We start from the raw sequence: 26,856 nt of genomic DNA on the forward strand, positions 1-26,856 counted from the left end.
TTTTATAATTTAATGCACCTAGTACAAGTGGAAAACTGAAGCTGGCTAGGAGCGTAAGTCAATTAGTCAAACTTATAATTTATCTCACTATTATACCTACCTTTTAGCTTCATTTCTGAGTTCATGCCTATAGCTATATATAGAGTTGGGCTACGGTGTTTCACGAAGGAAAGTAAGTGTTTTACTTCATAATGTTTTTTACTTTTAAAAGTTAAAAAAGTCGATCCGAATTAGTCAACATGATCTACATATTGAAAGTTCTAGATTTCCAATTTTTTCATATTTTTGGGAAAATTATTACTATTTATTTATAATTTTGTTAAATCACTATTTTTTATGATCAATAATCAATCCAAAAAAAGCAATTTTCTACCCATCTAAAAAAAATAGTAAAAAAATCCCAAAAAATGTAAAGTTTGATCTCCAAGCATATTTCAATATGTATATTATGTTGAGCGGTTCGAATCGACTTTTTGAAGTAAAAAAAGCTCAATAGTTTCGGTAAGAATGAAAAGAGAAGAGAGCAGTTGCAACCCTAATACAATACTCTACATGAAGGCCTTTGCAGCACCCCAATAGTTTCGTTAGATGACAGGAAAAGAGGATTGTTGCAATTCTAATACAACACTATGCGTGAAAGTCTTTGCAGTACTCTAGTTGTGTGTCATTATATGACACGAGAAGAGGGCAGTTGAAACCCTTACTCATCTTCAAATTTGTCGGGATTTGAAATGTCCTTTACGTCGTAGAGTATAATCCCCCATGAATTTTCGTCTGTGGCGGTGGAGGTGGTATTAGAATACTGGAGAAAGCAGTCATCATACCATAAACTAGCTCTTATGCTATGTGAGCAATTAGTTTTTATTGCTTCTACTGTATTTAGGAGGCATGTTTGGCAGTCAGAAGAATTATATGTGACGAAGCATAGACGCATAGTGCACGGCCGAAAACTTGGTCAGGGTCTTCTCCGAGGGTTTGAAAGGAGAAGCCGGGGGGCCATCCTGGAGTAAGTAGCCTCATTCTATAATACAATGAATTTGATTGGTAACAAAATATTTTTATAATATAATGGGTCCCAAACAATTGTTTTAATGCGATTAAAAATGTCCACAGCAGAAAAATGGTCAGATTTGATTTATATCTTATGTGGGTCCCACCAATTGTTTGAATGAATTCCTTCGATAATAGATCCCACACAATTGTTTGAATGCATTAAAAAATATTCTACGCAAAAATGCACCGATTTTTTTATTAATAGGAAAAATAAAAACAAAATATTGATTATGGAGTACACTTTCGTGAAATTCTGAAAAATAGGAAAAACGTTATAATTTATAAGGACACTGTAGCTGGATGTTATAAACCATAACGTCCAGTTAATCCGATCGTTAATGATCACTAATTAACCAAAAACACTGTAGCTGGACGTTATAGTCTATGAAGTCAAGCTACATTGTTTTTTTTTTTTTGCTGTGGTTTTCTGTAGCCAAAAAGAAAAAAGAAAAACACTACAGCTAGAATTCATAGTCCATAACGTCTAGCTACAGTGTTTTTTGTTAATTAGAAATCATTAGCGATCAGATTATAGCTGGACGTTATGATTTATAATATCCAGTTACAGTGTCCTGAACGTTATAAACCATAACTTTTTTTTTATATATTTCAAAATCTAGCGAAATGGTTTTCCATTATCGGTATTTTATTTTTATTTTTCCTTTTAATAGAAAAACCAGCAAAATGCATGGAACACAGAATTGATTGGTAAAAGAATATTTTTATATCTTAGTGGGTCCCACTAAAATTGTTTGAATGGATTAAAAAATTATTTGAATGAATTCTGATTGGATTTATTCTTTAAGAAAGAAAAAAAAAAATAGGTTGTGTTCCAGACCAGTCTACCCACTAAATTCGGCTGGTGGCTGGTGCGCCAGCTCAAATTGGTGTACCGGCCTGGTTTGTGCACGTGTCAAAATTGGTATGCGAATGGAAAGGATATAAATTCATCTCATGGATTCGCGAACAGGCTTGCCGAGTCAGCCTGTAAGCCGGTTGTGACTCCATACGACAGTCCCAAATGAGCTTGTTGACTGGGCTTGATACTTAGCCCATAATAATTTTATGGGGCTTTAGTACATGGCCTTATCAAACAAGCTCAAACTCGAACTGAACAAAATGAAATCAAACGAACTGTGTTGTAATTAGATTCGAGTCGATATCAATTATCAAATAAGCCACAAGTAATGAGTTTTACTTGCAGCTCTGAAAAAATACGGAAAAGAATGTTGTGTTGTCTAGATGTATGCGTAAAACTGGTCTAGATGCATTCATAGTTTGCATACATAGTTTTGTGATATCTTTCAAAAACACAATACAATTACTTTTCCTTAAAAAGGAATCTAGGATAAAAAGAAAAAAAAAAAAGAAACTGTTCCTTGCATAATTGGTAAGGAGCTGGGAACTACAATGTTTGGTTCAATTGAAAATATGATGATTTTGTTGTCAGTAAATGAATGTTATGATACTACAAAACGGTGATTGATTTCATAGAGGAGGCATTAATTTCTACCTGCCTAAACCTCCCCATCAAAAGTTTGTAAAAACTGGACTGCCAAATATTTATGGGCCAGAGGAATCTGGGCCTTTGGGCCTGAAGCCCAGTTTTACAATTTATTTGCTTGACGTTCTGCATATTTACAGTTGATCCAGATTCGTTTGAAGTCAGCCATCCCAAAATTCAATCTCTCTTTTCTTTGCATTTCCTTTTCTCTCATGGCTGTTGAAATGTTTGTCTCGGCTGCCATCTCCACCGTCACAGAGAAGGCTAGAGACTTTGTCCTTAAGGACTTCACCACTTCATTGGGTCTGGGTGTGGAGCAAGATCGCCAGAAACTGTGCAGCCTTTTGCTGACTGTGCAATCTGTCATTGCTGATGCAGAGGAGCGCAGCAAAACCGAACCCTCTGTTAGAGGATGGTTGCATGATCTGATGGATGTAATGTATCAAACCGAAGTTGTGCTCGATGAGTTGATGTACCACGCAATTAGCAAGGTGGTCGAGACTGAGATCCGGTCTGAGAAAAAGTCAACACCAGTACCACTCTCTCTGTCTTTCTCTTGCTGGGTCAACTTTCTCCATTGGCCATTGTTGAAAGGAGTTTTGGAGAAGATGAAGGTTGTTGTTGCTGAAATGAATCAGCTTCATTTATCAATTTGGTACCCCAAGCAGCAGCCGATGACCGTTGTTAATCGGCCTATGGACTATGAGGTTATCAATTCAGCAGTTGTTGGTAGGAGTGATGATTTAGAGAAAATTATAGCCATAGTTTTGGGCCAAGCTGAAACTAATCAGCGGGAGAGCATTACAGTCCTTCCCATTGTTGGCATGGCTGGATTCGGCAAAACTACTCTCTCTCAACTGCTTTACAACCATACAGTCGTTCAGAATCATTTCACACTCAAGATGTGGGTATGTGTCTCTGATGAATTTGATGTCGACCGTCTTGTCAAATTAATTATTGATTTGTCATGGTGGCGGGACAACCACCAGACTATGGAGATGAAGTACCAAGCTCTCCAAGCAAAATTAACCGAGAAACGGTATCTTCTTGTACTAGATGATGTTTCGAATGAAGATCAAGGCAAGTGGGAGCAATTGAAGCTCTTGCTTGAGTGCGGTAGTCCGGGAAGTACGATAATTGTAACGACTCGTAGCGAAAAAGTTGGCCAGATTGTGGGCACAATGAATGCATACAATTTGCAAGGGCTAAATGAGGATGATTTGTGGAGTATATTCAGACAAAGGGCATTTGGAATGGGTGTTGATGAGCGACCCGAACTTGTCAATATCGGTAAGCAGTTGATTAATAAGTGTTGTGGATCACCTTTGATAGCAAAAACCTTGGGAGGGTTAATGAGTTGTAAGAATGATAAAAGAGAATGGTTGGATGTGTTGCAGAGTAATATTTGGGAAAATGCACTGATACCGCCTGCGCTGGAATTGAGTTACCTTCACCTGCCCTCTTACATGAAGCGGTGTTTTTCATTCTGTTCTCTCTTTCCCAAAGATTATGAGATTGACAGGGATACTCTAATTCAGCTCTGGATGGCTAATGATTTTGTTCCATTAGATGGAGAGTTGCAAATGGAGGCAAAGGGGATTGAGATTTTCAATGAGTTGGTATGGAGAGGATTCATTCAGGATGTTAAAAAGAAACGCAAACAAACATTCTTTGGGGGCTTTAGTTCGCATATTATTTGCAGGATGCATGACTTAATACATGATTTTGCACAAACTTTTGGTGGCAATGAGTATGGTGCTTTATTAAATTTTGATCAACAAAATAACCTGTCCAACAAAACCTCACATGTGTCTACTTGCTATAAACCAGGCATAGTTAGTCTCATGAAGCGATGTTCCTTCATTCGCACACTATTGGATTTTGGTCATCCAGCAGACCGAAATAAACCAATAGTTTACTCGCACCTGTTTCCTTCACTTGATATGCCCAAATCATTAAGAGCACTAAGTTTGCATTGTGCCTCTATTTCTTACATTGATGCTAACCCCGGAATTCTGAAGCACCTAAGGTACCTTGATTTCTCTAATCGTTGCTTTTTAATGGAACTGCCAGAATCCTTCTCTACTCTCTTCAGTCTACAGACTCTGAACCTAAATAATTGCCGGGATTTGCAATGCCTACCAGAAGGCATGAGGCACATGCGCAGCCTTAGGCACCTCTACCTTGATGGGTGTTTTGTATTGAACCGCATGCCACCAGGTCTTGGTAAACTTAGGTTCCTACAGACACTCGCAATGTATATGGTTGATCCTGAAATTGGTTGTGGCATTGAGGAACTAAAAGACCTTAATCTCGGGGGCCGATTAGAGCTCTATGATCTAGAAAAGATAAAGAATCCATCAGATGCAAAACTTGCAAATTTAATTTCTAAGCGAAACTTAAAGCAGTTGCGCTTGTCGTTAGATAGGGGAATACAAGACCCTGATGTTGCTATGGAAATATTACAAGGTCTTGAACCCAATGAAGGATTAGAAGAATTGGAAATAAGAGACTACAAGGGTACCCTTTTTCCAACATGGATGCATAATTGTGAAGGGTTAACAAACCTTACCCACCTCATTTTGACATGGTGCCCAAATTGCACAACACTTCCATTGGTATGGAAACTACCATTGCTTCAACACCTGTCTCTACGAAGTTTCCGCATCCTAAAGAATATCTTAATTAGCAGGAGTTCAATGGTTGAACAAGGAGGGTGTCAAGCAACATCACAGATGTTTTCTAAGCTTGAGTATTTAAAATTGGAATTCATGCCAAGTTTAGAGAATTGGCAAGAAAATGATCCGGCAGAAAGAGAAGTAACATCTCTGGCTTTCCCACAACTGCTACATTTGGTGATATCTAGATGCCCAAAGCTGGATACCATGCCTTGCTGTCCATTGCTTAGGCAATTGGAGATAACTGGAGAACATAATATACCTTCCTCTGTCATTGAAACATTCACGAACAGTGGTGTCGATCAGTCGATGGCTGGTTTGAATTATTGATTCATAAGAGGTGATGAATATATAGCATCAAGAAGATATATCAGATTGAAGTGGTGTTCTATTCAGTTACCAGTACTTTTCCTTGTAAATCTCACCATCAAGCATTTTAATTTTAAATTCTGGTGTTGTTGCTGTTTTGAATTTATGGACTTTTGTACATACTAGATTACTATCTATTTGTTTTTTTTTTTGTGATTACAAATATGATGATGGGGGTTTCTGTTTGCTGTTTTAGGTACTTGAGAGTTGAGATTGTGAATTTTCTATGTATGACCTTGTAAAATTGTGCATTTATATGTAATAATAAAATGATTATGCTTTGTACTATCAGTAACAATGCTTAATTATCTCTGATAGCCTACTTGTTATAAAAATATTCTCAGTTTCTTTTTTTGTGTATTATTCGATTCTTGGTCAGAAGTGTGCTCAGTTGAGTTACAGATTTGACCAAATTATTGGTGGTCCTAGTGTGTATGGAAAAGTCAACCTGAGTTATTGTTTCCTATTCAGCTAATAGGGTTAAGCTTTCCTAATGACAGCATATACTGATTACAGTAATCAGCTGATTGATCTGAATTTTACTATTTTGTTTTTGTTTTTACTATCCGAAATTTCTAAAATTTTACTCCAACTATTTTAAGCGTCATTTTAAATTTGGATAGTAATCTTAATAGTTATCGTGTTGATTTTCTGAAATTAAATGTGATCATATTTTAATTAAGTAGCTATTGGATGAATTTCAGCTTTTATGTGCTGTATGTTAATTGTATGATTTGATTATTTTTAATCTGGTCATTGGAAAAAGAAAACTGAAAGAAATTTGTATTTTGACTGAATAAATATACTAGATTTTCCTCCTATAGCGAGAATGCTAGACACAGTTGAATCTGGTGTAACTATTCCATCCAGTTGCTTCTCTCTCATGAGGGTTTCGATCCCTTTCGAGGAGAGTTGCGCCTTGTTGGAAATTGCATCTTTCTCTTTCGCGCCAATCCCATTCATGCTTTCTGGCATGACGAAGGTTTCTTGGCCATATTCTTTGATCTTTTCCTGAAATTCACAATAATAATATGTTAAAACAAGGCATGCATGTTGGTTGAAGTACTTGTATGAATAAAAAATTATATACTGACACCGAAAATAAAAGAATTGTGGTTCAAAACTGAATTGAATTTATTCCTGTGTTCCTTTGGGCCTATATAGGCAGTACATTTTGTATACACAACCCTACAAATTGTATAATACCTTTATTGCCTATATAACCCTACAACTCTCATAATACGATAAACATACATAATTCTCAACACTCCCCCTCAAGATGGGCAAAAGATATCCTTCAAGCCCATCTTGTCACAAAACCTATCTAGATCTATCGAGCTAAGTCCTTTGGTGAGGCAGTCAGCTACTTGATCTCTAGTAGCTACATAACTCAGCTCCAATAGTCCACCCTCTAGCTTTTCCTTTATGAAGAACCTATCGATCTCCACATGCTTGGTTCTGTCATGCTGCATAGGATTGTTGGCAATGCTAATCGCGGACTTGCTATCACACCACAATTTCATTTTAGCTCCGTTATTTACCTTGAGCTCTTCCAACAACCTCTTCAGCCACACCATCTCAGCAACTGCCAATGCCATAGCCCTGTACTCGGCTTCTGCTGTCGATCTCGCAACAACTGGCTGCTTCTTGCTCTTCCAAGAGACCAAGTTGCCCCCTACAAACATGCAGTAGCCAGCTGTGGACCTCCTGTCATCAAGATAACTAGCCCAATCCGAGTCACAATAGCCCTCAATGTTCATGTGCCCATTCTGCCTGAAAATCAAGCCCTTTCCTGGTGCACTCTTCAGGTACCTCAGAATGTGATACACTGCGTCCATATGTCCCTTCCTAGGGTCATGCATGTAGCGGCTCACCACGCTCACTGCAAATGAGATATCGGGACGAGTGTGGCTCAAATAGATCAATCTGCCTACCAGTCTCTGGTACCTCTCACGATCAACCTGTTCTCCTGCCTCTGTACTTATTTTGGCCTTCACATCGATTGGAGAAACCACAGGTTTGCACCCCAACATGCCTGTTTCAGTGAGCAAGTCTAGGACATACTTCCTTTGGGATAGAACAATTCCCTCTGCTCCATGAGCCACCTCAATTCCAAGGAAGTACCTAAGCAGTCCCAGATCCTTCACCTCAAATTCCTTCCCCAATTTTGCCTTCAACTGTGCAATCTCCCCCTCGTCATCCCCGGTAATGATCATATCATCAACATACACAGCTAACATAGTAATGTGACCGCCATGTTGTCGAAAGAACACCGTGTGGTCTGCATTGATCTGCTGGTAGCCCATGCCTACCATAGCCTTCCTGAACCTATCAAACCAGGCCCGAGGGGACTGCTTCAACCCATACAGCGACTTCTTGAGCCTGCACACCTTACCCACTGTCTGGTTCGTGCCAAACCCTGATGGTATCTCCATATACACCTCCTCTAACAAGTCACCATGAAGAAACACATTCTTCACGCCGAGTTGGTGTAACTTCCATCCTCCATTCGCTGCCAAGGAAACCAGTGTCCTCACTGTGCTCATCTTCGCCACGGGTGCAAAGGTTTCATCATAGTCGATTCCATAGGTCTGACTGTACCCCTTCGCTACCAACCGAGCCTTGTAGCGCTCAACCAGACCCTCAGGATTCTGTTTCACTGTAAAGACCCACTTGCATCCAACTGCCCTCTTGCCTGGTGGTAGTGACACGAGCTCCCAGGTTCTGTTCTTCGCAAGGGCCTCGAGCTCTTCTAGCATGGCTGCTTTCCACTTCGGATCTTCTTTAGCAACCTGCCAACACTTAGGGATAGAGACAATGTCTAATGATGCAATGAATGCTCCATGTACAGGTGATATGTGTGAGTAAGAGACAAACTGGGCAATGTCATGTGGGAAACCATACCGGTCAGGAGGAATGCCTGCATTCTCGCGAGGAGTCCTCCTTACTGATAAGGGAGTGGGAGGAGTAGAGAGAGGAATCATATCACCTGTGTATTCTGGGTCTGAGGTGGATGGTGAGGGTGTCTCAAGAGTCGGAGCGGGCAGGGACAAGGGACTTGGCACAATAGTAGGCACTGTAGGCACGGTTCCCTCATTCTGCTTCCTTCTCCTCACATACACTTCACCATATCTCGACTCCCCCTGAGCCTGAGTTCCACCACCCTCGGACTCAATCCTCTCAACTTCTGGCTCAACTCTAGCCGAAGTCTCCCTTTCCGGCTCAACTCTAGCCGAAATCTCCTTTTCCGGCTCAATCACAGCCTCGTCGAGTATGGGGCAACCCATACCACCCACACTCACCATCCTCCTCTCACCATCACCACTACTCTCCTCCTCTCGCCTCATACCTCTTGTATCGAGCGAGCTTTCAAATGGTGATGTTGCTTCTGAGGAGTAGTATGGTTCAAGCTCGTGAAAAGTAACATCCATACTCACAAACATTCGCCTCTCAACTGGACTCCAGCACGCATACCCCTTTTGAGTGGTTGAGTATCCCACAAAGATACACCTCACGGCCCTTGGATCAAGTTTTCCCACATTGGGCCTGTTGTCATGTACAAAGCACACACACCCAAAAGTTTTGAGAGGAAGAATATCTCCATTCTTACCTGTCAGCATCTCAATTGGAGACTTCCAATCCAATACCCGTGAGGGCATCCTATTGATCAAATAGGCTGCTGTCAGAACTGCTTGCCCCCACAAGTGCTTTGGGACTTTCATCGAAATCATCATACTCTGAGTTACCTCAAGGAGATGCCTGTTCTTCCGTTCTGCTACCCCATTCTGCTCTGGTGTGTATGGACACGTGGTCTGATGCTGTATCCCCTGAGATGACAAGTATTCCCCAAACGCCTTATTGGTGTACTCTGTCCCATTGTCAGACCTCAATACCTTCACAACTGCACCGTATTGAGTCTGAACCATCTTGTGAAAATCTTTAAAGCAAGCAAGCACATCACTCTTATTTTTCATCAAGTAAAGCCAAGACACACGAGAAAAACAATCAATAAAAGACACAAAGTATTTAAATCCATTCAAAGTAGTTGTAGGACAGGGTCCCCATACATCCGAATGAATCAAATCAAAACTACAATGCTTCCTACTCCCAGAGCTAACATAAGAGCTTCTGGTGTGCTTGCCCAACTCACACGCATCACACACCAATTTTTCTTTATTCGCCTTTTCAAATAAAGACTGATACATCCTACTCAAAACTGGAAATGAAGAGTGACCCAATCGCCTATGATGGAGCATCAGTAGGTCTTCCACACTTCTCTCAACAATGGATGAGAGGGTCGAGCTCATACCCTCTTTATCCATGTACCACAGTCCTCTATGCATTGTGCCAGTCCCAATCACCTTGCCCGTCCCCTTCTCTCGGAAGATCACCTTGGGATTATCAAACAAAACAACACAGTTTAGTTGTGAGATAATGGCACTTATAGATAGGAGATTCACAGGAAAAACAGGAGCATGCAAAACATTAGACAAAGTCAAAGTGTTGGTACATTTCACTATACCCTTACCAACCACCGGCTGGGCCGTACCATCGGCTGTCCGGATGCTCTCTGGTACCGCTAAGTGAGTATAGGAAGAGAACTCCTTAGCAGCACCAGTCACATGGCGAGATGCACCGGAATCGACTATCCAATCTGGTGATATAGCGATGGATCTAGAGGAAAGAGCAAGTATATCACTAGTACCTACAGTCGAGTAAGCAACAGAGGCAAAATTACCCCTGACATCAGAAGAGGAGGAGGTGGATGCATCATCGCGCACACTCTTCCCATCACCTGTCGGTCTCTGCCTGTTCTTGAGCCCCTGAGAATAGGCCTCCACGAGTGCCTGATCCTCCTCTGACAAGCCCACACCAGCTTCTTCTTCCCCCTCAGCAACCATCAGATGTGCCCGGTTGCCTCTTCCACCTCTTCGGCCTCCACGTCCGCGACCACGACTCCCAAACTGCCCCCTTCCACCTGTGTCTCTTTCCTTTGGTGGCTTAGGGCAAGCCTGCTTCAGGTGACCTACCTCACCACAGTTGTAGCACTGTCGAGTCTCACCTCTGTACCCAGTGTTACCTGGGTTGGAGATCGCTAGTGCTGACCTCACTCCTGGAGATCCCCCTGTCCCAGCCTGTAATCCCATATGGCTCTCCTCCTGTATCATTGCCGAGATCGCCTCATCCAGTGAGGGGATCTTCGACATGGCTAGCAACATAGCGCTCCTCTGCTCGAATGCTGAGTCCAAATGCCTCAGAAAGTGCATAGTTCTCCTCTGAACATCTCTCACACCCTTCTTGCAATTTGGATCCATACAGCACTCAGCAGGAGAGAAGTGGTCGTAATTTGCCCACAGTCGCTCCAGATCTGCGGCATACTCTCCAATCGACCTACCTCTCTGTGCTACCTCCTCGATCTCTCTCTCGATCTGAAACACCCTCATGTTGTTGTCAATCCCCGCATAGATCCGCATCAGCTTCCCCCAAACATCACTCACGTTCTCTATTGCATCAACCGTCTTGGCAATAGAGGCATTCATCGAGTTTAGGAGCCAAGTGTGCAGCATACTATTGGTAGACCTCCACACACTGTATCCAGCCGAGTCCTTTGCTGGTACTTCCATCTCACCTGTGATATACCCATTCAGGTTCTTCCCTACCAGAGCTCTCTTAACCCGACGCGACCAGCTCAAATACGAGGCTGGCCCATCCAGTTTTATGTCCACAGACTGAAGCTCTAACTTCTGCGACTTCGGCTTGCCTTCCACAGGAGCTTGGCTCGCGGCCAACGCTCGCACCATGATAGCAAGCTCATCAGGAGTCAGCTTCGCGCAAGCCTTCGCGAACGGGTTCTCGATCTCCCCTTCTGACATGGATCCGACTTAGATCTACGCCTCACGTATTGTTCTAAGTCCGAATCACATCTACAAAATCGAGTTCTTGACTCGATTTAGATCCACATCATCTCCCCCTTTCTTTCTCTTCCTCCTTACCCGATCTTGATTTAATTCATCAAGACTCGAGCACAAACCCGATCAAATCCCACCTCTCGGGTATCGTGAGGTATATAAGCCCCTCACGCCGGCCAAATCCACACCCAACCCCTTACCTAGAGGCTTGGCTGGTCTAGAAAATGCAGAAAAACGAAACCCCTTACCTAGCAGCTGCTGGTCGGACCAAGGCGGCTGCTGGTGACTGCTGGTCGGACCAAGGTGGCTGCTGATCGGACCAAGGTGGCTGCTGATCAGACCAAGGCGGAGGTGCTGTGGCGGAGCAGATCTGTGGCTGTGCTCGGCCTAGGTCATCACAGAGGGGCGGAGCTCAGGTGGCCGGGCGGAGGTCAGGCAGTGCTCAGCGGGGTCAGGCGACCCAACTGGCGGAGCCCCGGTGGTCCTGGCGGTGGTGGGCAGAAGTCTCTGCCTTGGTGCTCGCGGGTACTGTAGCAGCGCTACAGTGACTCGGGAAAGAGAGAAAGTTAGGGTTTCGGATCTTCTGTGCTCTGATACCAAAAAGAATTGTGGTTCAAAACTGAATTGAATTTATTCCTGTGTTCCTTTGGGCCTATATAGGCAGTACATTTTGTATACACAACCCTACAAATTGTATAATAGATTTATTGCCTATATAACCCTACAACTCTCATAATACGATAAACATACATAATTCTCAACAAAAATACTGGTCTTGTATCAGACTCCCAATCCCCATGGTTACCAATGAATGAAGAACTATATATCATCACAAAACCAAATAAATATATACTCTAGTGCAATTGAACTTACTTACGACTGGTTGCTAATTTTTGCTTAATTTCTTTGTTACTATTATTAATACCTCTTTTTTGTTCTTTTCATTAAAAGATATGAAATCAGAAAGTGATCTGACGGGAGAAGAGGCCAATTTAGACAAATACTCATTTAGTGATACTTTAAACTCAGCAGAAAGTGCAAGCTCTTCACCACTTTGGTTGGAATAGATTGCACTAACGTTCGTTATTTGAAGATTGTCGATTAGAATTGCACCTTTATTCCTGAAATTTACATTTAAATTAAGAAAACAATATGAGATCAATCCAACAAAATGATGCATAAAACAGACATATAACTAATTGAATTTTCAAATTACCAGGAGGTCCAGAATTGAATCTAATTTAGCCACCAATATTTTTCTCTGCTTTATTTCTTTTGTCTTTGCTTCTTTTTTGCGCCTAATTATGGATTAAGAGTAAATGGACGCTGTCAAAGTTTGATTGAGGCTTGCTTTGCCGGTCCCTATTTAAGTCTTAATTGCATAGCTAAAAATATAAATGGAGAGGAAAAACACTGATTGAAACTTGGATGTATTCTAAGAATTAACCAATTTGGAATTTTAATTCTCATGTTACGTACACATTTTTATGCCATACCTCATTATACTGAAGTGCTGTTCAAATACTTTTCCCTGCAGAGAATTCTTTGGAAAATCAAGAAATCTTTTCTAAGAATTCCAATTCTTTTACCCTTTAACCCCTCAGTTTTAAAAATTGCATGTAGCCCCCCTGAGGAATATACTTTGTTGCTTCTCCGGTCGCTTCAGCATCATATCGGTCATATGTCATATCCTGCAATGGCATCTAATACATACACTGCATCTGCCACTGTTCGGCAAATCGGGCTGTATTGGTATATATAATGTCTGTAATATTCCCCTTGTTTAATTTGTTCTAATAACAATAATATAAACAAAGATTTAAACTTCAAAATAAAAAAATGATATGCGTACCCAACGGAGTATTGTCTAGGGGAGATGGGAATGACCCCACTCCGGCTGGTGAGCCCCACAGTCGGCTTGATCCCCACCACTGAATTGGCAGCTGACAGGCAGAGGATTGAACCATTGGTTTCTGTCCCTAGAGTCACTGTCACCAGGTTGGCTGCCACTGCTATGGTGGACCCACTGCTTGACCCGCATGGGTCCACTGACAGCACATATGGATTCTGTACCAGATCAAAATTACAAACTGATGGCATAATGCAAAGAGCAGTTGGTGTGTCTGTGTGTGTGTGAGAGAGAGAGAGAGAGAGGCAAAATAACTAACTTTGCCTTGTCCAGCCCGTGCACACCAACCACTTGGTGCGTTGTCTGACCGAAAATGAGCCCATTCACTCAAACTGGCCTTGCCCAAAATCACGGCACCTGCTTCTCTCAGCCGTTTAAGCACGCGGCATGCCTGAGTCTCGACTCACAATGGAACCAAGTAATGCCAAGGAACCACCTGGAGTGTTAAGCTTGTCAGCAGTGCCAATGTTATCCTTTAACAAAACTGGTATATACCATGCAATCTGCTAACAAAAATATAATTTTTTTTGAAGTACATGCCAAAGCAGCACACTTAATTAATTTAACCATGGTTCTGAAACTTAGAATCGAAAGGGGATAATTGACCATAGAATTAGAATCGGATGAATCGATCGGAATCAGATCGAAAAGTTGACTTTTTTTTGGCAGAAACTTGTTTTATATCCAAAATATAGAAAAAAATTGGTAAAAAAAAATAATTTGTAAGAAAACTATGCAGACAAAAGATTATACTCAAATAATCCACTAATTATATAAATATAATATAAGCATTATAAATAGAACACATCTTTTATGCATAGAAAAGCAAGATTACATTGGCAGCATAAATTTTTAGTGCATGATTATCTTGAAAAGGTATGTATTAAACTTTTATTTTAGTTCAAATTCTGTTTGCATAATTTGATTTTTTTTGTTTTGTTTTTGTTTTTGTTTTTGTGATTTGAAATCATAGATTAACAATTGCCAGGAAAAAAACTTAAATAACCGGACTCGGCCTGACTCAGACTTGACTCGGGCTGACTCGAATTGACTTGGCTTGAAAATTGGATAACTCGGTCGATTCATACACAGTTCAACCGAGTTTTGATGAAAAAATAGCATGGGCGCGAGAGTCAGGTGAAACTCAAATTGGACCCGACTGATACCGCGAATTGACTTGGCCGAGTTTTCAAACCATGAATTTAACCTTGTACGGCTGTACCAGACTAGTCTGACTAGATCGATTACCTGTTTTGGTTAGAACAGTTTCTTTCCCGGTCGAGATTGACACGGGCAGCTTGAGTCAACGCATCTGAGTTGGCTTTAATGATTGCATGAAGAAGCGGGTTGAGATTTGGGATCATAGAAAGGTAATGTTGAACGAGTTGCACGGAGGTGAGAGAGCAGTTTGTGAATGCTTCATGGATGGAGTCTACAGTGGCTTCAGTGAAGTCGAAGGTCATTGCGGAAGACATTGTCACATTGGGAACGACTAGTAATATATATATTTTTTTTTCTGTTTCTCGCTCTTGGCAATCTAGTGTGCGGTCCCGACTAAGTTCATATACTCTGAGGTAGCAAAATAATTGCGTTTAGATCGGACCATATATAGATCTCTTTTGTAATGTTATAAAATGCGGTTTTGATTATGTATGCAGAAGGTTACTGTATATCACATATGCAGTTTATTTATTAAATATTTAATATTTAATATACATATTATATGAAACATTAAAATTTTGCAGCGTATTTAACAAAGCCCATATATATTGAACATTAAATTGGACAGAAGAGTATAATATTAATGTTCTATTGGTTTGTTGGGAGCCCATTTCACAAATTCCCATGTAGCCCATATCAAGTAGAAAGTAAAAAGTGTGCTGCCCATATAAAATAGAAAGGAAAAGTGCTGGAGAGCTCTATTCGCTAGGGCTGTCAAAAAAGCTCGTGGCTCGCGGCTCGCTCGTGACTCGTCTCTAGCTCGCTCGTTAACAGCTCGCTCGATAGTGGACCGAGCTGTTAACGAGCCAGCTCGGCTCAAGCTCGGGCCAAAATAAACAAGCTGAGCCAAGGCCCAGCTCGGCTCTAAACGAGCTATACACTGTAGGCTATTCAACTCTCATTTTCTCAGCCCATTACAGATACGACCCATTTAGATTTAGGTTTAGCAATTCAAACTCCTCTTTTCTCTCCTCTAGCGGCGCACATCTGGCTCCCAACTTCCCGACCTCCTCTCCTCTAGGCTCGCTTCGTGACTTCGCCGCTCTGACCTCCGACCTCCGTGACTTCGTTGTTCGCTTCTGGCCTCCGATCTCCCAGTTCTGACCTCCGAGGCTCTGAGCCTCCGACCTCTGACCTCCCAGTTCTGACCTCCGACGTCCGACCTCCCAGTTCTGAGCCAGCTCTGACCTCCGACCTCCCAGTTCCAGACGACAAGAGACCCTGAATTTAACAAGTAACAGCATATAACAGATCTGTTTTGCACCTTTGTTGATTCTGTGTTTTTTTCTAATTTTCTAACCATCTTTGTTAATTTTTGCACAGATATTCGATTTCTGGTAACCATCATGAAATTTAGCACCTTTGTTGATTCTGTCTCTACCTCTTTGGTAACCATCTTTTTCTCTTTTTTCTATTTTTTTTCTTTTTTCTAATTCTCTGGTACGGCTCCCTCTGTTGTCAGCTTACAAAATATCTTCTGATAGTTAATTCCAGGAAGCAATTTTTGTGCTTTGTTAGAACTAGTTTTTAGGATTACCCGTCTGTTCTTACATAGATTCCAGAATTGTTGATTAATTTGAGTCATATTTGTTGAATTTCATGAAAATTTATACAAAGATGTCTCATATTTTATATAAAACTGAGAATGGTAACATTGATTCATGCATCTATTACACGTGGCTTGTGAAGAAGGAATCAGGCTTTATTACACTTAATTTGTATTTTGTTTGATAATAATTATCTTAGAATATAATTTATCATTTGCACAAATTGTTTGCTTAATGTCAAACGGGGATTAATGAAATTTGTAAGCCTTCTATGTAATGTCTAACTTTTTTTTTTTTATCCAACTTTATTAGGGCATAAGCTGTTGTCTCCCAACTTGCTAGTTAATGGCGTGAAGCGAGGTGCTTCCTTGGTACCGGCCTCTATTCTGCCTCTTTTCTGTTCTCGGTTAGTTATGAGCAATCCTTCTCTTTTCTATTTGCTGATTTTGTGATTGATAAGTAGGATGTGTGTAGATTAATTTCGCATCCTTGCGCGGGTTGTTGCATTTCCCGGCTTAGATGCCTTGACTGTCTCTATGAGATTTTTCCTTGATTGTTGTTGTTTTTGTCTCTCTAGCTCGTGCTAGGGACTGTTTTTGTCATTTGTCAACATATATTTTATCTTTTTACTTTCTTTGTCATTTGTTAACATATGTTTTAGCTAGGTGTGATACTGATTCCTACTGCTGTGCTTTTTCAATTTTTTATTAGAAATGTTTTCACTTTTTATTGCAAATATTATTCTTATTATTTGCATCTATAATTTTCAGCTAGCTTTGACTAATATTTGTGAGCTTTGGTTAATAGGCACAAATGTCAAATACATCATCTGATGGTGCTACTGCAGCCGGCAGTAATCCAGTGATGCCGGAAAGTGCAAATAAAGGCCGAATTGCAAACTTTTCAAGTGAGTTCTTCATTCTTTTAATTTAAGTTGCTGTTTTAGCTTGTATTAATATATCTAATGTATAACATATTGAATTTTTAAATTTCAGCAAGCTGCAAGTGTGGAGGAGAGTTTAGAAATTCAGTTTCCAATGTCAAATCTTAGTATTAATTGATCTCAATCCTTACAATTTACAAGTGAGTTGAATACTTTCAATTATGCTTGTATGAAATTATACAAAAATGTCTCTTATTCCTATGTTAATTAATTGTTTGTGTATTTTCAGCAAGTTTTAAATGTGCGGGGCTGATACTTGCATGGCTGTTGGTGTTCTTCTTGGCTTGGTTGTTGACTACTTGATTAGTAATTTAGTTTTGTGGTATTTTGGCTTGGATGTTGGCATGTTGCCTTTTTGTTCTATCTTCTAAATTAATTAGTTGTGTGAATTTATGTTATTTGATGTGGATTCATATAAATTTATGTTATTTTCTATGAATTTATGCTCATTTCAATATATTTTTTCTTTATTTTGTTATTACATTGCTTTTAAGGCTGTTTTAAAGCTGATTTAATTTAGAGAGTACATATGATGTATTGGGTACACGTATAAATCATTAGAAATAGCCTTTATAAATCATTAGAAATAGCCTTTGTATAATAGCAGAGCAGCCCAATAAAGCAGCAAAGCAGCCCAATAAAGCCCAGTGAGCCAGCTCGTCAGCTCGCGAGCTAGCTCGGGTTGGCTCGTCACAAGCTGAGCCAAGACTTTTGGCTCGGGACCCCTAGGTCCAGCCCGCTCGGTCCAGGCTCGGGCCAGAATTAATGAGCTGAGCCAAGGCCCAGCTCGGCCCGAGCCAGCTCGTTTACAGCCCTACTATTCGCAAGTGTTAGTTGCTGCAGTGCTGCCCCAATCCGGTTTGCATTCTCATATTAATCCCACAATTTTAAACAACAATAATCAAAGCGCTCAAGAAGCTATAAAAAAAAAGCTGGGAAGCTCTGGATTTCTCACTTGAACCAATTCAGAACTCACATTATGAGTTTAGGATCTGAACGAGTTTGCAGATTCAAATAATGAATCTACGGTAATGGGTAATTTGGGGACTACTTTTCCCGTGTGATGGACTACTTTTCCCGAACAGATGATTAAGATTCAGATTCTCACTTGAATTCGGGATGGACTACTTTTTCCGACAACCGTGTGGGAAATTTGGGGCTTGGAGTTGGATCGGAGAGCCTTTTTAGGATAGAGATTTAACAGGGCAGTGTTCACTTCATGCAGTGTAAACATTATTAAATTATGCAGTGATGCACAAGGTTTTTGCGCTGCATGAAATGGAATCCTCTCCGTTAAAATAGTTACCTACCTTTTTACTACCGTAGTGCCATTCCCGCGTGGAATTTCTTCAGATCTTCTGTGGCTGCGTCTATATATTTTTAATGTATTACTCCGATGCGCAGCATTTGCATATATCTTTTCAGCTTTAAGCATATAGCCAAATATTATTAAATTATTTACTAATAAATATTCATTTATATATAAGGTAAATCTAATTCAATACAAAATTAGTCATTATATTTTTGATAGTTAATTTATGCTTCCAAATCCTGATGAATTCGATCATATCACCTGAGGTGACTATAAAATTAAATCACCTGCGCTTAGCAGCAGCTGTTAATTAAGTTTTAAAAAAAAAAAAAATTAAATCACCTATGCCTCTGGGATGTATTTGTTTGATCTCAACCTTTTATTTTAAGCAGCTCCTCAGTACACGCTACATACACTTCCTTAAGTCTCTTTAAAATTAAAGGAGTCTCTTTTAGCTTCTAGCTTTTTTTTTTTTTCTGAATCTTAATCATCTGTTCGGGCCTTAAGGTATCTCTACTTCTTTTAACTTTCTTAGCTATCAATCACGGATTAAGATAACCAAACGTCGGTTCTTTAAGTCTCCTTAAAACTTAATCCTAATACGGATTAAAAGATGTTGCTGAACAGCACCTACGGTACTAGAGACATAGGTCGGAGTACTGTTGGAGTACGTACAGGACAGAGAAAACTGTATAATATAAATATGACTCCATTCCATCTTTACTAGCTCAGATACCGGGTTTAACATCTTTTAACGTGTCAAACAATGAACTCACCGGTGAAATACCAAAATTAGTTGGCTCCCGGTTCGGTGCCACATCAAAATCTGAATAAATTATAAGTGAATGTTACGTTGCAATTCGATTCTTGTGTGATTTTGCTAATGGAAAATAGGTTAAGTAAAAGGTGGCATATACAATACATTGGTAAATGTTTTTCCAAATTTTTTTTTTCAACTATGCCTTGTATTGGTACTTGTGCTACGGAAACATAAGCCTTTTTGATATTTTTCTATGAGTGAGTCTATGGTACTATGTATATTACGGGTTGTTACTGTGCTACAGCTCTATATTCGAGTTTTCAAATCTTAACGGTCGATCTGAACCGTTCATCTTGTTCTCCATATTAATATGTGTTTTGAGACCAAATTTTACATTTTTTGAAATTTTTTACTATTTGTTTAGATATTTAGAAAATTACTTGATTTGAAAATTCTGGACCATCCAAAAACAGTAATTTTTAATAAATCTAAAAAAATAGTAAAAAAATTTCAAAAAATGTAAAATTTGGTCTCCAAATACATATTAATATGGAGAACAAGATGAATGGTTCGGATCGACCGTTAGGATTCGAAAACTCGAATATAGAGCCGTAGCACGGTAAAAACCAGTGATATGCATAGTACCATAGACTCACTCTTTTTCTATTGCTAAAATTTAATTGTAAGTTTGTAACAATTCTAATCAACCTGTCATATGGTCCGTAGCACTTGAGTCTATGATTCAAACATTTTTATTTACTGTCGATGAGTTAATTAAATATGCTGAAAATTTTAAAATTTACCAAAAAATGCTTTCTGGCCAGTTTGCTTTTAAATTGAAAGATAATGGGCTTAGGGGTGATTAATGAGCGAGCATGAGCGAGTTAGAGTATGCTCATGCTCGCTTATTAAGTAAATGAGCGAGTTGTTAATGAGCGAATTTAAATGAGTGGATAAATGAGCGAGTTGTAAATGAGCGAGTTTTTAATGAGCGAGTTATGAGCGGCTCACGAGTTATGACTTATGACTCATAACAAAATTATATAGTGTGCCCACGCATAACAAAATTTGTTAAAAGTCATCATAACAAAATCCAACAAATTGTCATAATTCATTTAAATGAGCGAGTTGTTATGATTATTACTTGTTTTGGGCTTTAGACGGAGGTTTTGGTTCTGCCGATTTACAAAAAAAAAAAGAATATGAAACTATGAATATTAGTATATTATACACGATTAAATGTTACATTGTGCTCACTATATTACACAGGATCAAATATGAAACTATGCTTGCTATCTATCAATCTTAATGAGGCAAGGTTGATGTTACACAGAATTACATAGGATTAAATGTGGCAAGGATTAGATGTGGCAAATGCTTAATGAGCGAGTTATGAGCGAGTTGGGTCATGCTCATGCTCGCTCATTAAGTAAATGAGCGAGTTGTTAATGAGCGAGTTTAAATGAGCGGATAAATGAGCGAGTTTAGACGAGCTTTTAATGAGCGAGTTATGAGCGGCTCACGAGTTATGAGCGATTTACTCACCCCTAAATGGGCTCTCTAGTTTCAATACTTCTGAACTTTATATCTCACCGCATGGAGAAGATGGAATAGGAAGGGTTTGGGTGGCCACGGGTAAAACATTAACCAGACAACATCGGTCTCAATGGGATGTTATTTGGCCAGCGGGGCATGGTCGCTATGGAGATCAACATATACTGCACTTGAGATCTACAGATGGATGGTGACCCAATGAGATGTAAATAAATTAATATGAGAGATGTCAGCGGTTGGCTCAGTGTGTGTATAGTTAGAGAGAGCAACCATTACATTTATATTGCTTGTGTTATTTTTTTTTTCTTTTATCTTCTATTATGTAATTAAACTGTTTTTTTTATCAATAATTATTTCTGGCTAAGCCGGCAACCATAAAAAAAATACTTCCGAACTTTCTTCCTGACGAATGGAAAATGGAGAGTGGCCTCAACGGTTGACTGTATTATTTGCTGGCCGGAGCCATCGTGAGTGCCGTGCCGTTGTCTCTGGCTGGAGGTTGAGTATGAGCCACTTTGATTAATTTTGGCAAAGCCTATTTACTGGAATGTAATTATCTTTTATCAGTATGTAGTTGATCTTTATCGATCATTGCTTGATACCATGTGAAAATTAATCTAATTGAATGGATTAATTGCTTTATTGATGTACATCACATAATCTTTACAATCTACATTACAAATTATATATAATGTTGAAGGCTTAGAGAATTGTTTGAATACTCATCAAAAAAGGAAAGAAAAACAACGGTAAATAGACAAGAAAGGAAACAGGACGAAATAGAAAGAAAGGAAAGAATGAATTGAGCTGTTATGTAGTTTGGTCTGGCTCGACACAAGCCAGTTCAGTTATTAACGGGCTATTTAATATACATAGTTTAATAGTTTAATCAGATTCATTCACTTCATATTGGAGATATTATGGTCTATGGATGTTATAGCCAATGTTATGACAATTGTACTTTGGACTGTGTTTAAGTTAATTAGTAATTTTGTATGGAATATGTGTGAATTAATTATAAACAATTAAGTTAATTTGTATGAATTTGTTTGATTTGATATGCATGAATTTATTATGTGCATATGTTTATATGAATTTAGAATTTTTGATATATTTGTATGTATGAATTCAGCTGTAAAGTTAATTTATAGTAGTTGATTTGTTTAATTACAATTGAATTGAGAGTATTCCTTAGTAATTAATCATATAAATATTATTTTATTTTAGTCATAATTGATAAGATGTATTAAGAAAATTTAAGATATAGCAGGAAATAACATATACAAATTCATAAATTTGCCAAGTTAGTAACGAGCTAGCTCAGCTCGCTCGGACAAGCCACGAGTTAGCCTTGAGTAATAGTTTTAGCTCGGGACCTAAAATCCAAACTCGCTCGCTCAGCTTGATACACCAACAAGCTGAGTATGAGTGTGACCTAGCTCACTCTTTAACAGCTCATTGCCACCCCTACATGCATGGTATTTCGATTGTAATTGATGTAATCTTTTCTAGTAAAATTATCTCACTTCTAGGTTGGTCAAGGTGACATAATTTATAGAGCATGATCCCGCTGCATCCTCCGTTACGCTTACATTGAAATAGGCTGGCTGCTTAGGCTCTGGTAAGATTATAGTTTCTGTGGTAAGAAACATGATCACATCTGACATGATGGGTCGATCAACTTGATTTTCTTGTACACACAATAAAGCCACATGAATGCATCTCTCTATCTGTCTTTGGGACACTTGGGTTAATGTTGGACAAATTAGTTCAGAAATACTCCCATCTTTCCATGTAACCCATGCCTGCAAAAGGAAAAAAAAAATGCTATACTTGAACAGGAATTCTATTTTGTTCCTGAGATTAAATTGAGTACAAATAATTTATTTGTATAAAAGTGAGCTCCTAGCTTACATATCCAAGGAGGTTGAGAAAGTGTCCGTATCGGTGGAAACCCACATTCCTTTTGCCGCTGACAATCTCCAGAAGCAATACACCGAAGCTGAATACATCTGATTTCATTGAGAAAAGACCCTCAGATGCATACTCTGGAGCCATGTAACCGCTGATCAAAATAAAGAAGAAAAACATCATAATATGATGATATAAATCATTAGAATATTATATTTCTTCTAATTTCATTATCTTATTCACAGACATAGTAAGCATCATATATACTTACTGTGTTCCTACCACCCGATTGGTATTTGCTTGGAGCTCCTTGGGACCAAATATTCTGGCTAACCCAAAATCAGATATCTTTGGGTTCATTTCAGCATCTAAGAGAACATTACTTGCTTTCAAATCTCTATGAACAATTCTTAGCCTCGAGTGTTTGTGGAGATACAGGAGTCCTTGACCAATGCCTTCAATTATCTCAAATCGCCTTTCCCAATTTAGAAGTACTCGTCTTGTTTCATCTGTGATACAACAAATTATTAATACAGTAATATTGGAAAATGATTTGAATTATCTTTGCTATTACATTCCAACAACTCACTCAAAATTTCCTTGGTAGTCTTGCATGACGTTTAATAACAACCCTAGTGTTTATTACTGATGAATTAGTAAGTACTATGAAAAACAAAGAAAAGTTCCCTATAAAGAAATATAAGTTTTGCAAAATGGAACTAATATTCTAATTATGGTAACATAAGGAAAAAACTGATACAAGATTACAAAAGCCTTGCAAAAATAGGTTTCTAGAGACATACCAAAAATGAAATAGTCTAAGCTCTTGTTAGGCATAAACTCATAAATCAATATTTTCTCCTCTCCTTGTATGCACCACCCGACCAGCCGGACTAAGTTTCTGTGTTGCAACTTTGCGATAAGTTGGATTTCATTATTAAACTCAACTAGACCTTGACCCGAATATGTAGAAAGCCTCTTGACAGCTATCTCAAGTCCATCTTGTAGCACCCCCTAGAAGAAGAACTTCGAATTAATCACAATAAAACCAAATTCTTCTTTAAATTTCATCATAAATTATTTGTATACATTTTTCTAATTTGTCGGTTCTTTTAATGATTCCCTATACTTTAAGTAATGATTTTCTTGCTCTATTGCTGATAAAAGGAAGACTATCCGTATAGTAGTCAGTGACACGGTCCAAGATATAACTCGATGGATTCAAATTTGCTGAGATTTCAATTGATTAGATCAAAAAGGGCTGTGAGGGTGTAACAAAATAGGATTACCAATAGAATCATACTTGTAATATAATTAGTGGGGTTATTTGGTTATTGTCACTACTGCATTAAGCTCTTTAATTTGTAATTACCTTTTTATCAATCAAAAAACGTAAGATGGCAGTTGCATTCTTAATTACCATAAAAAATTAACAATTCAAATAAATAACAAAGAAAAAAGGAAAGTAAAGGAAGGAAATAGGAAGCACCTTATAGACGGGCCCAAATCCACCTTCGCCGAGTTTATTGTCCAATGCAAAGTTACTTGTCGCATTTGCTATTTCATTGAAATCGAAGAGGGGGAAATCTGCACTTCGTTCTCTGCTCCATAGATCCAGTGTTTTGTTGTTATTTGTGAGCATTTCTTCTTCTTGAGAAATCTCAGAGTCCAAATCATTAATGAAGGTATAAAGTGTTAGCTAAATTTTCATGCAAATGAACATGTTGACAATTAAGTACTGTTCAACTATATAAAGAGCTAAACCTGTGTATCTCAGTTTTCTGATCAACAAAAGGCCAATGAAGCAGCCAATAATAAGCAATGCCACTGATACACTGATGATTATAATGAGGCGCCTTCTCTTTCCTCCTGAAGAAATTTGTGAGGCTGAAATAATCAACAGATATCAATAGTTTAGTTATTTTGCAATTTTGCATAGATGAGGACTGAAGAAAAAGATTCAACATTCGTAAGGAACTAGTGGATAAATACGTTCAGAAAGTTGAAATTAGGTGGCAAATGTTCATCAAGTTGGATTCAGGTTAGATCACTTTCAAGTTTCAACTATTGTCTGGCCGGCTTCGGATTTGGGTTAATTATTTGGATTGCAAATAATTATTTTCTCTGGGTAATTTTCTGTCCCAGCTCGGTAGAGTTTGAATTGTATATATTGAGTCAAGAGTTTGTTAAGATCCTAATGTTCTACAGTACCAATCAGTGTTCAGTTCGATTAATGTTAGCACGTACCATTAGACTATTACGACAGCATTTTAAGTCAGGTGGTTATGTAATTTGGATATTGGTTCTGCATTTTGCATCTGTTAAGAATAAACAACGCACTAAATGGGGACAACAGACTGAATTAGGAATGTAAGGGTTCATAATTCAACTTGAATCATGTGTTCAAATAAAATTGTAAATGCACTGAGCACAGGGGCTATGAGGAATTGAGGACATTGAGGGCGGGCACAGCATATTTATATTTACTTGTCGTAAAAAAACTTGTGGATGTGATCCAGGGGAATCAAATCTGGAGGACCCCCCTCTCTCTCCTCTCTTTTGTATCCATCTCTCTTTAAAAGGAGGGTCCTCCTTTTCTCGATCCAGCTATCTAAATTCGTGAGTTAGCTCATGCCCAGTATGGCTGGTTCAAAATTCAAGATTAACCAGGTCTGTATTAACTAGTCAGTAACCATGGTTATTAAAAACAGATTGCTGTGAGCTATTGTATAATTTGAAAAATTATTCCAACTTATTATTTGTTGTTAGTTTGCTCTTAGGCCTAACCTGAATTTAGTATTTGTTTCATGCGTCTTGATTTTCCACAATATTTAATTGATTGATTGATGTGGGCATTGTTGACTATTAATAGTCTTGCTTGGCATTATTTAGACATCCTCGCTCATTCAACCAGAGGTCCCACATGGCTACATCAACCAAATATCTAACCTCCACTTGGGAGGTGCTGTGACTAAACAACTTGTTTTCTTCATTGAATAGTCAATTTTATTTTCTCTACAATTATCAATTAGTTTGTTATAATATACCAAACAATAATTTAGACTTACACATAACATTGAGCATGAAGAAGACAGGTACGGTCCACAAACATACAACAGGTGACATAACTAAACGCGGTATAGAAAATGCTGTTCACTAACTAATTGACTAATGAGCGAATGAACGAATATATGACTATTCAAACTGTTCCATACTTTCGGTTATGTTCCTATGCCAGTTATTGGCACACAGGGGAAGAAATTTAAACTATTTTATTAATTATAATTGTGCATACCAGTACTTTTCTTTGTCAGGGGAGGGAGCTCAGGAGGCAAGGCAGGGGGTGTTGCATCGATGAGAGAAAGATTAAAATATTGATAGGTTTCCATACGTATGTAACATTGGAAGCCTACCGTGGCCCCACACTGCTGCCCATATGCACTGGCTTGGAACTGGCCGATATATTGCTCTAGGCATGTATAGCAATCGTGTGGTGAAATGTCTCGAATACATTGTACCAGTCCATATAAGGTGATATTTCCAGTATATACCACGCCATTCTCAGTGATATTTCCAGTATAATTTGCAGTATTAACCTTGAACAAATTTGTGGAATTTACTACTCTATCTGCAAGGCTACCCATCAGATTGCTGTACACTTCTCCAAACTTTTCTGGATTTGAGATCTGATATAAGGCATAGACTGTGTGTGACCATGACTTTTCATCAGCGGTGATGGAGTTGGTATCAGAGTACCGGACGAAGCAGTTATCATACCATAAACCAGCTCTTATGCTACGTGTGCAATTGCTTTTTATTGCTTCTACTGCATTTAAGAGGCATGTTTGGCAGTCAGAAGAATTTATTTGGATGAGGCACAGTGCACGGCCGAAAACTTGGTCAGTGTCTTCTCCGAGGGTTTGAAAGGAGAAGCCGGTGCGCCATCCAGCCGAAGAAAGGTTAGAGAGCAGTTGGCTGCGATTAGATTGGTAGGTACTGTTTGTCGTGAAGTTTGATTCAGAGCACTTCAACAAAATGATGGCCGAAGTAGCAAGCTGAAAGATTGTTGCAAAGAAGAGGAGAAACAAGAGCAAGGAGCATTGTGGACGTGAATGAGAGGCCATGTTTGTGGCTTTTGGGGTTGAAAACACGAGGATTATTTGCTCTTTTGATAGGGTCATTACGT

General features: G+C 39.0%; 2 protein-coding genes and 1 pseudogene across 3 annotated transcripts; 1 reads left to right on the top strand and 2 right to left on the bottom strand.

Annotated features, from left to right (window-relative positions):
- Nucleotides 1-2,769: 2,769 nt before the first annotated feature.
- LOC144554470 (putative disease resistance protein RGA3) lies at nucleotides 2,770-5,565 on the top strand. Its single transcript, XM_078302786.1, has one exon. It carries the CDS (start codon nucleotides 2,770-2,772, stop codon nucleotides 5,563-5,565), a length of 2,796 nt encoding a protein of 931 aa, XP_078158912.1.
- A 792-nt stretch (nucleotides 5,566-6,357) lies between these two features.
- Nucleotides 6,358-14,885, bottom strand: LOC144554471 (putative amidase At4g34880; annotated as a pseudogene).
- A 7,118-nt stretch (nucleotides 14,886-22,003) lies between these two features.
- LOC144554028 (cysteine-rich receptor-like protein kinase 19) lies at nucleotides 22,004-26,856 on the bottom strand. 2 transcript variants are annotated; one of them, XM_078302229.1, is made up of 7 exons: nucleotides 25,972-26,856; nucleotides 24,435-24,539; nucleotides 24,160-24,320; nucleotides 23,474-23,684; nucleotides 22,942-23,179; nucleotides 22,674-22,824; nucleotides 22,004-22,564 (listed from the first exon to the last, which is right to left on the bottom strand). In XM_078302229.1, the coding sequence occupies exons 1-7, from the start codon at nucleotides 26,849-26,851 to the stop codon at nucleotides 22,277-22,279; spliced, it is 2,034 nt and encodes a 677-aa protein (XP_078158355.1). In that variant the 5' UTR covers nucleotides 26,852-26,856; the 3' UTR covers nucleotides 22,004-22,276. The 2 variants fall into 2 exon arrangements, with proteins under 2 accessions (XP_078158355.1, XP_078158354.1); XM_078302228.1 differs by having other exon boundaries at nucleotides 24,435-24,557; nucleotides 25,966-26,855.

The sequence above is a fragment of the Carex rostrata genome, chromosome 5 (assembly GCF_964058835.1).
Source record: "Carex rostrata chromosome 5, lpCarRost1.2, whole genome shotgun sequence".
NCBI classification, from domain to species: domain Eukaryota; kingdom Viridiplantae; phylum Streptophyta; class Magnoliopsida; order Poales; family Cyperaceae; genus Carex; species Carex rostrata.

Bases quoted from the DNA above. Each gene is read 5' to 3' on its own strand.
- LOC144554028 (XM_078302228.1), bottom strand. From the start codon at position 26,851: ATGACCCTATCAAAAGAGCAAATAATCCTCGTGTTTTCAACCCCAAAA. The intron at 24,558-25,965 runs GTATGCACAATT...TGATTATTTCAG, and splicing joins CCTGACAAAGAAAAGTACTG to CCTCACAAATTTCTTCAGGA. The intron at 22,825-22,941 runs GTAAGTATATAT...TATTTTGATCAG, and splicing joins AATCGGGTGGTAGGAACACA to CGGTTACATGGCTCCAGAGT.
- LOC144554470 (XM_078302786.1), top strand. From the start codon at position 2,770: ATGGCTGTTGAAATGTTTGTCTCGGCTGCCATCTCCACCGTCACAGAG.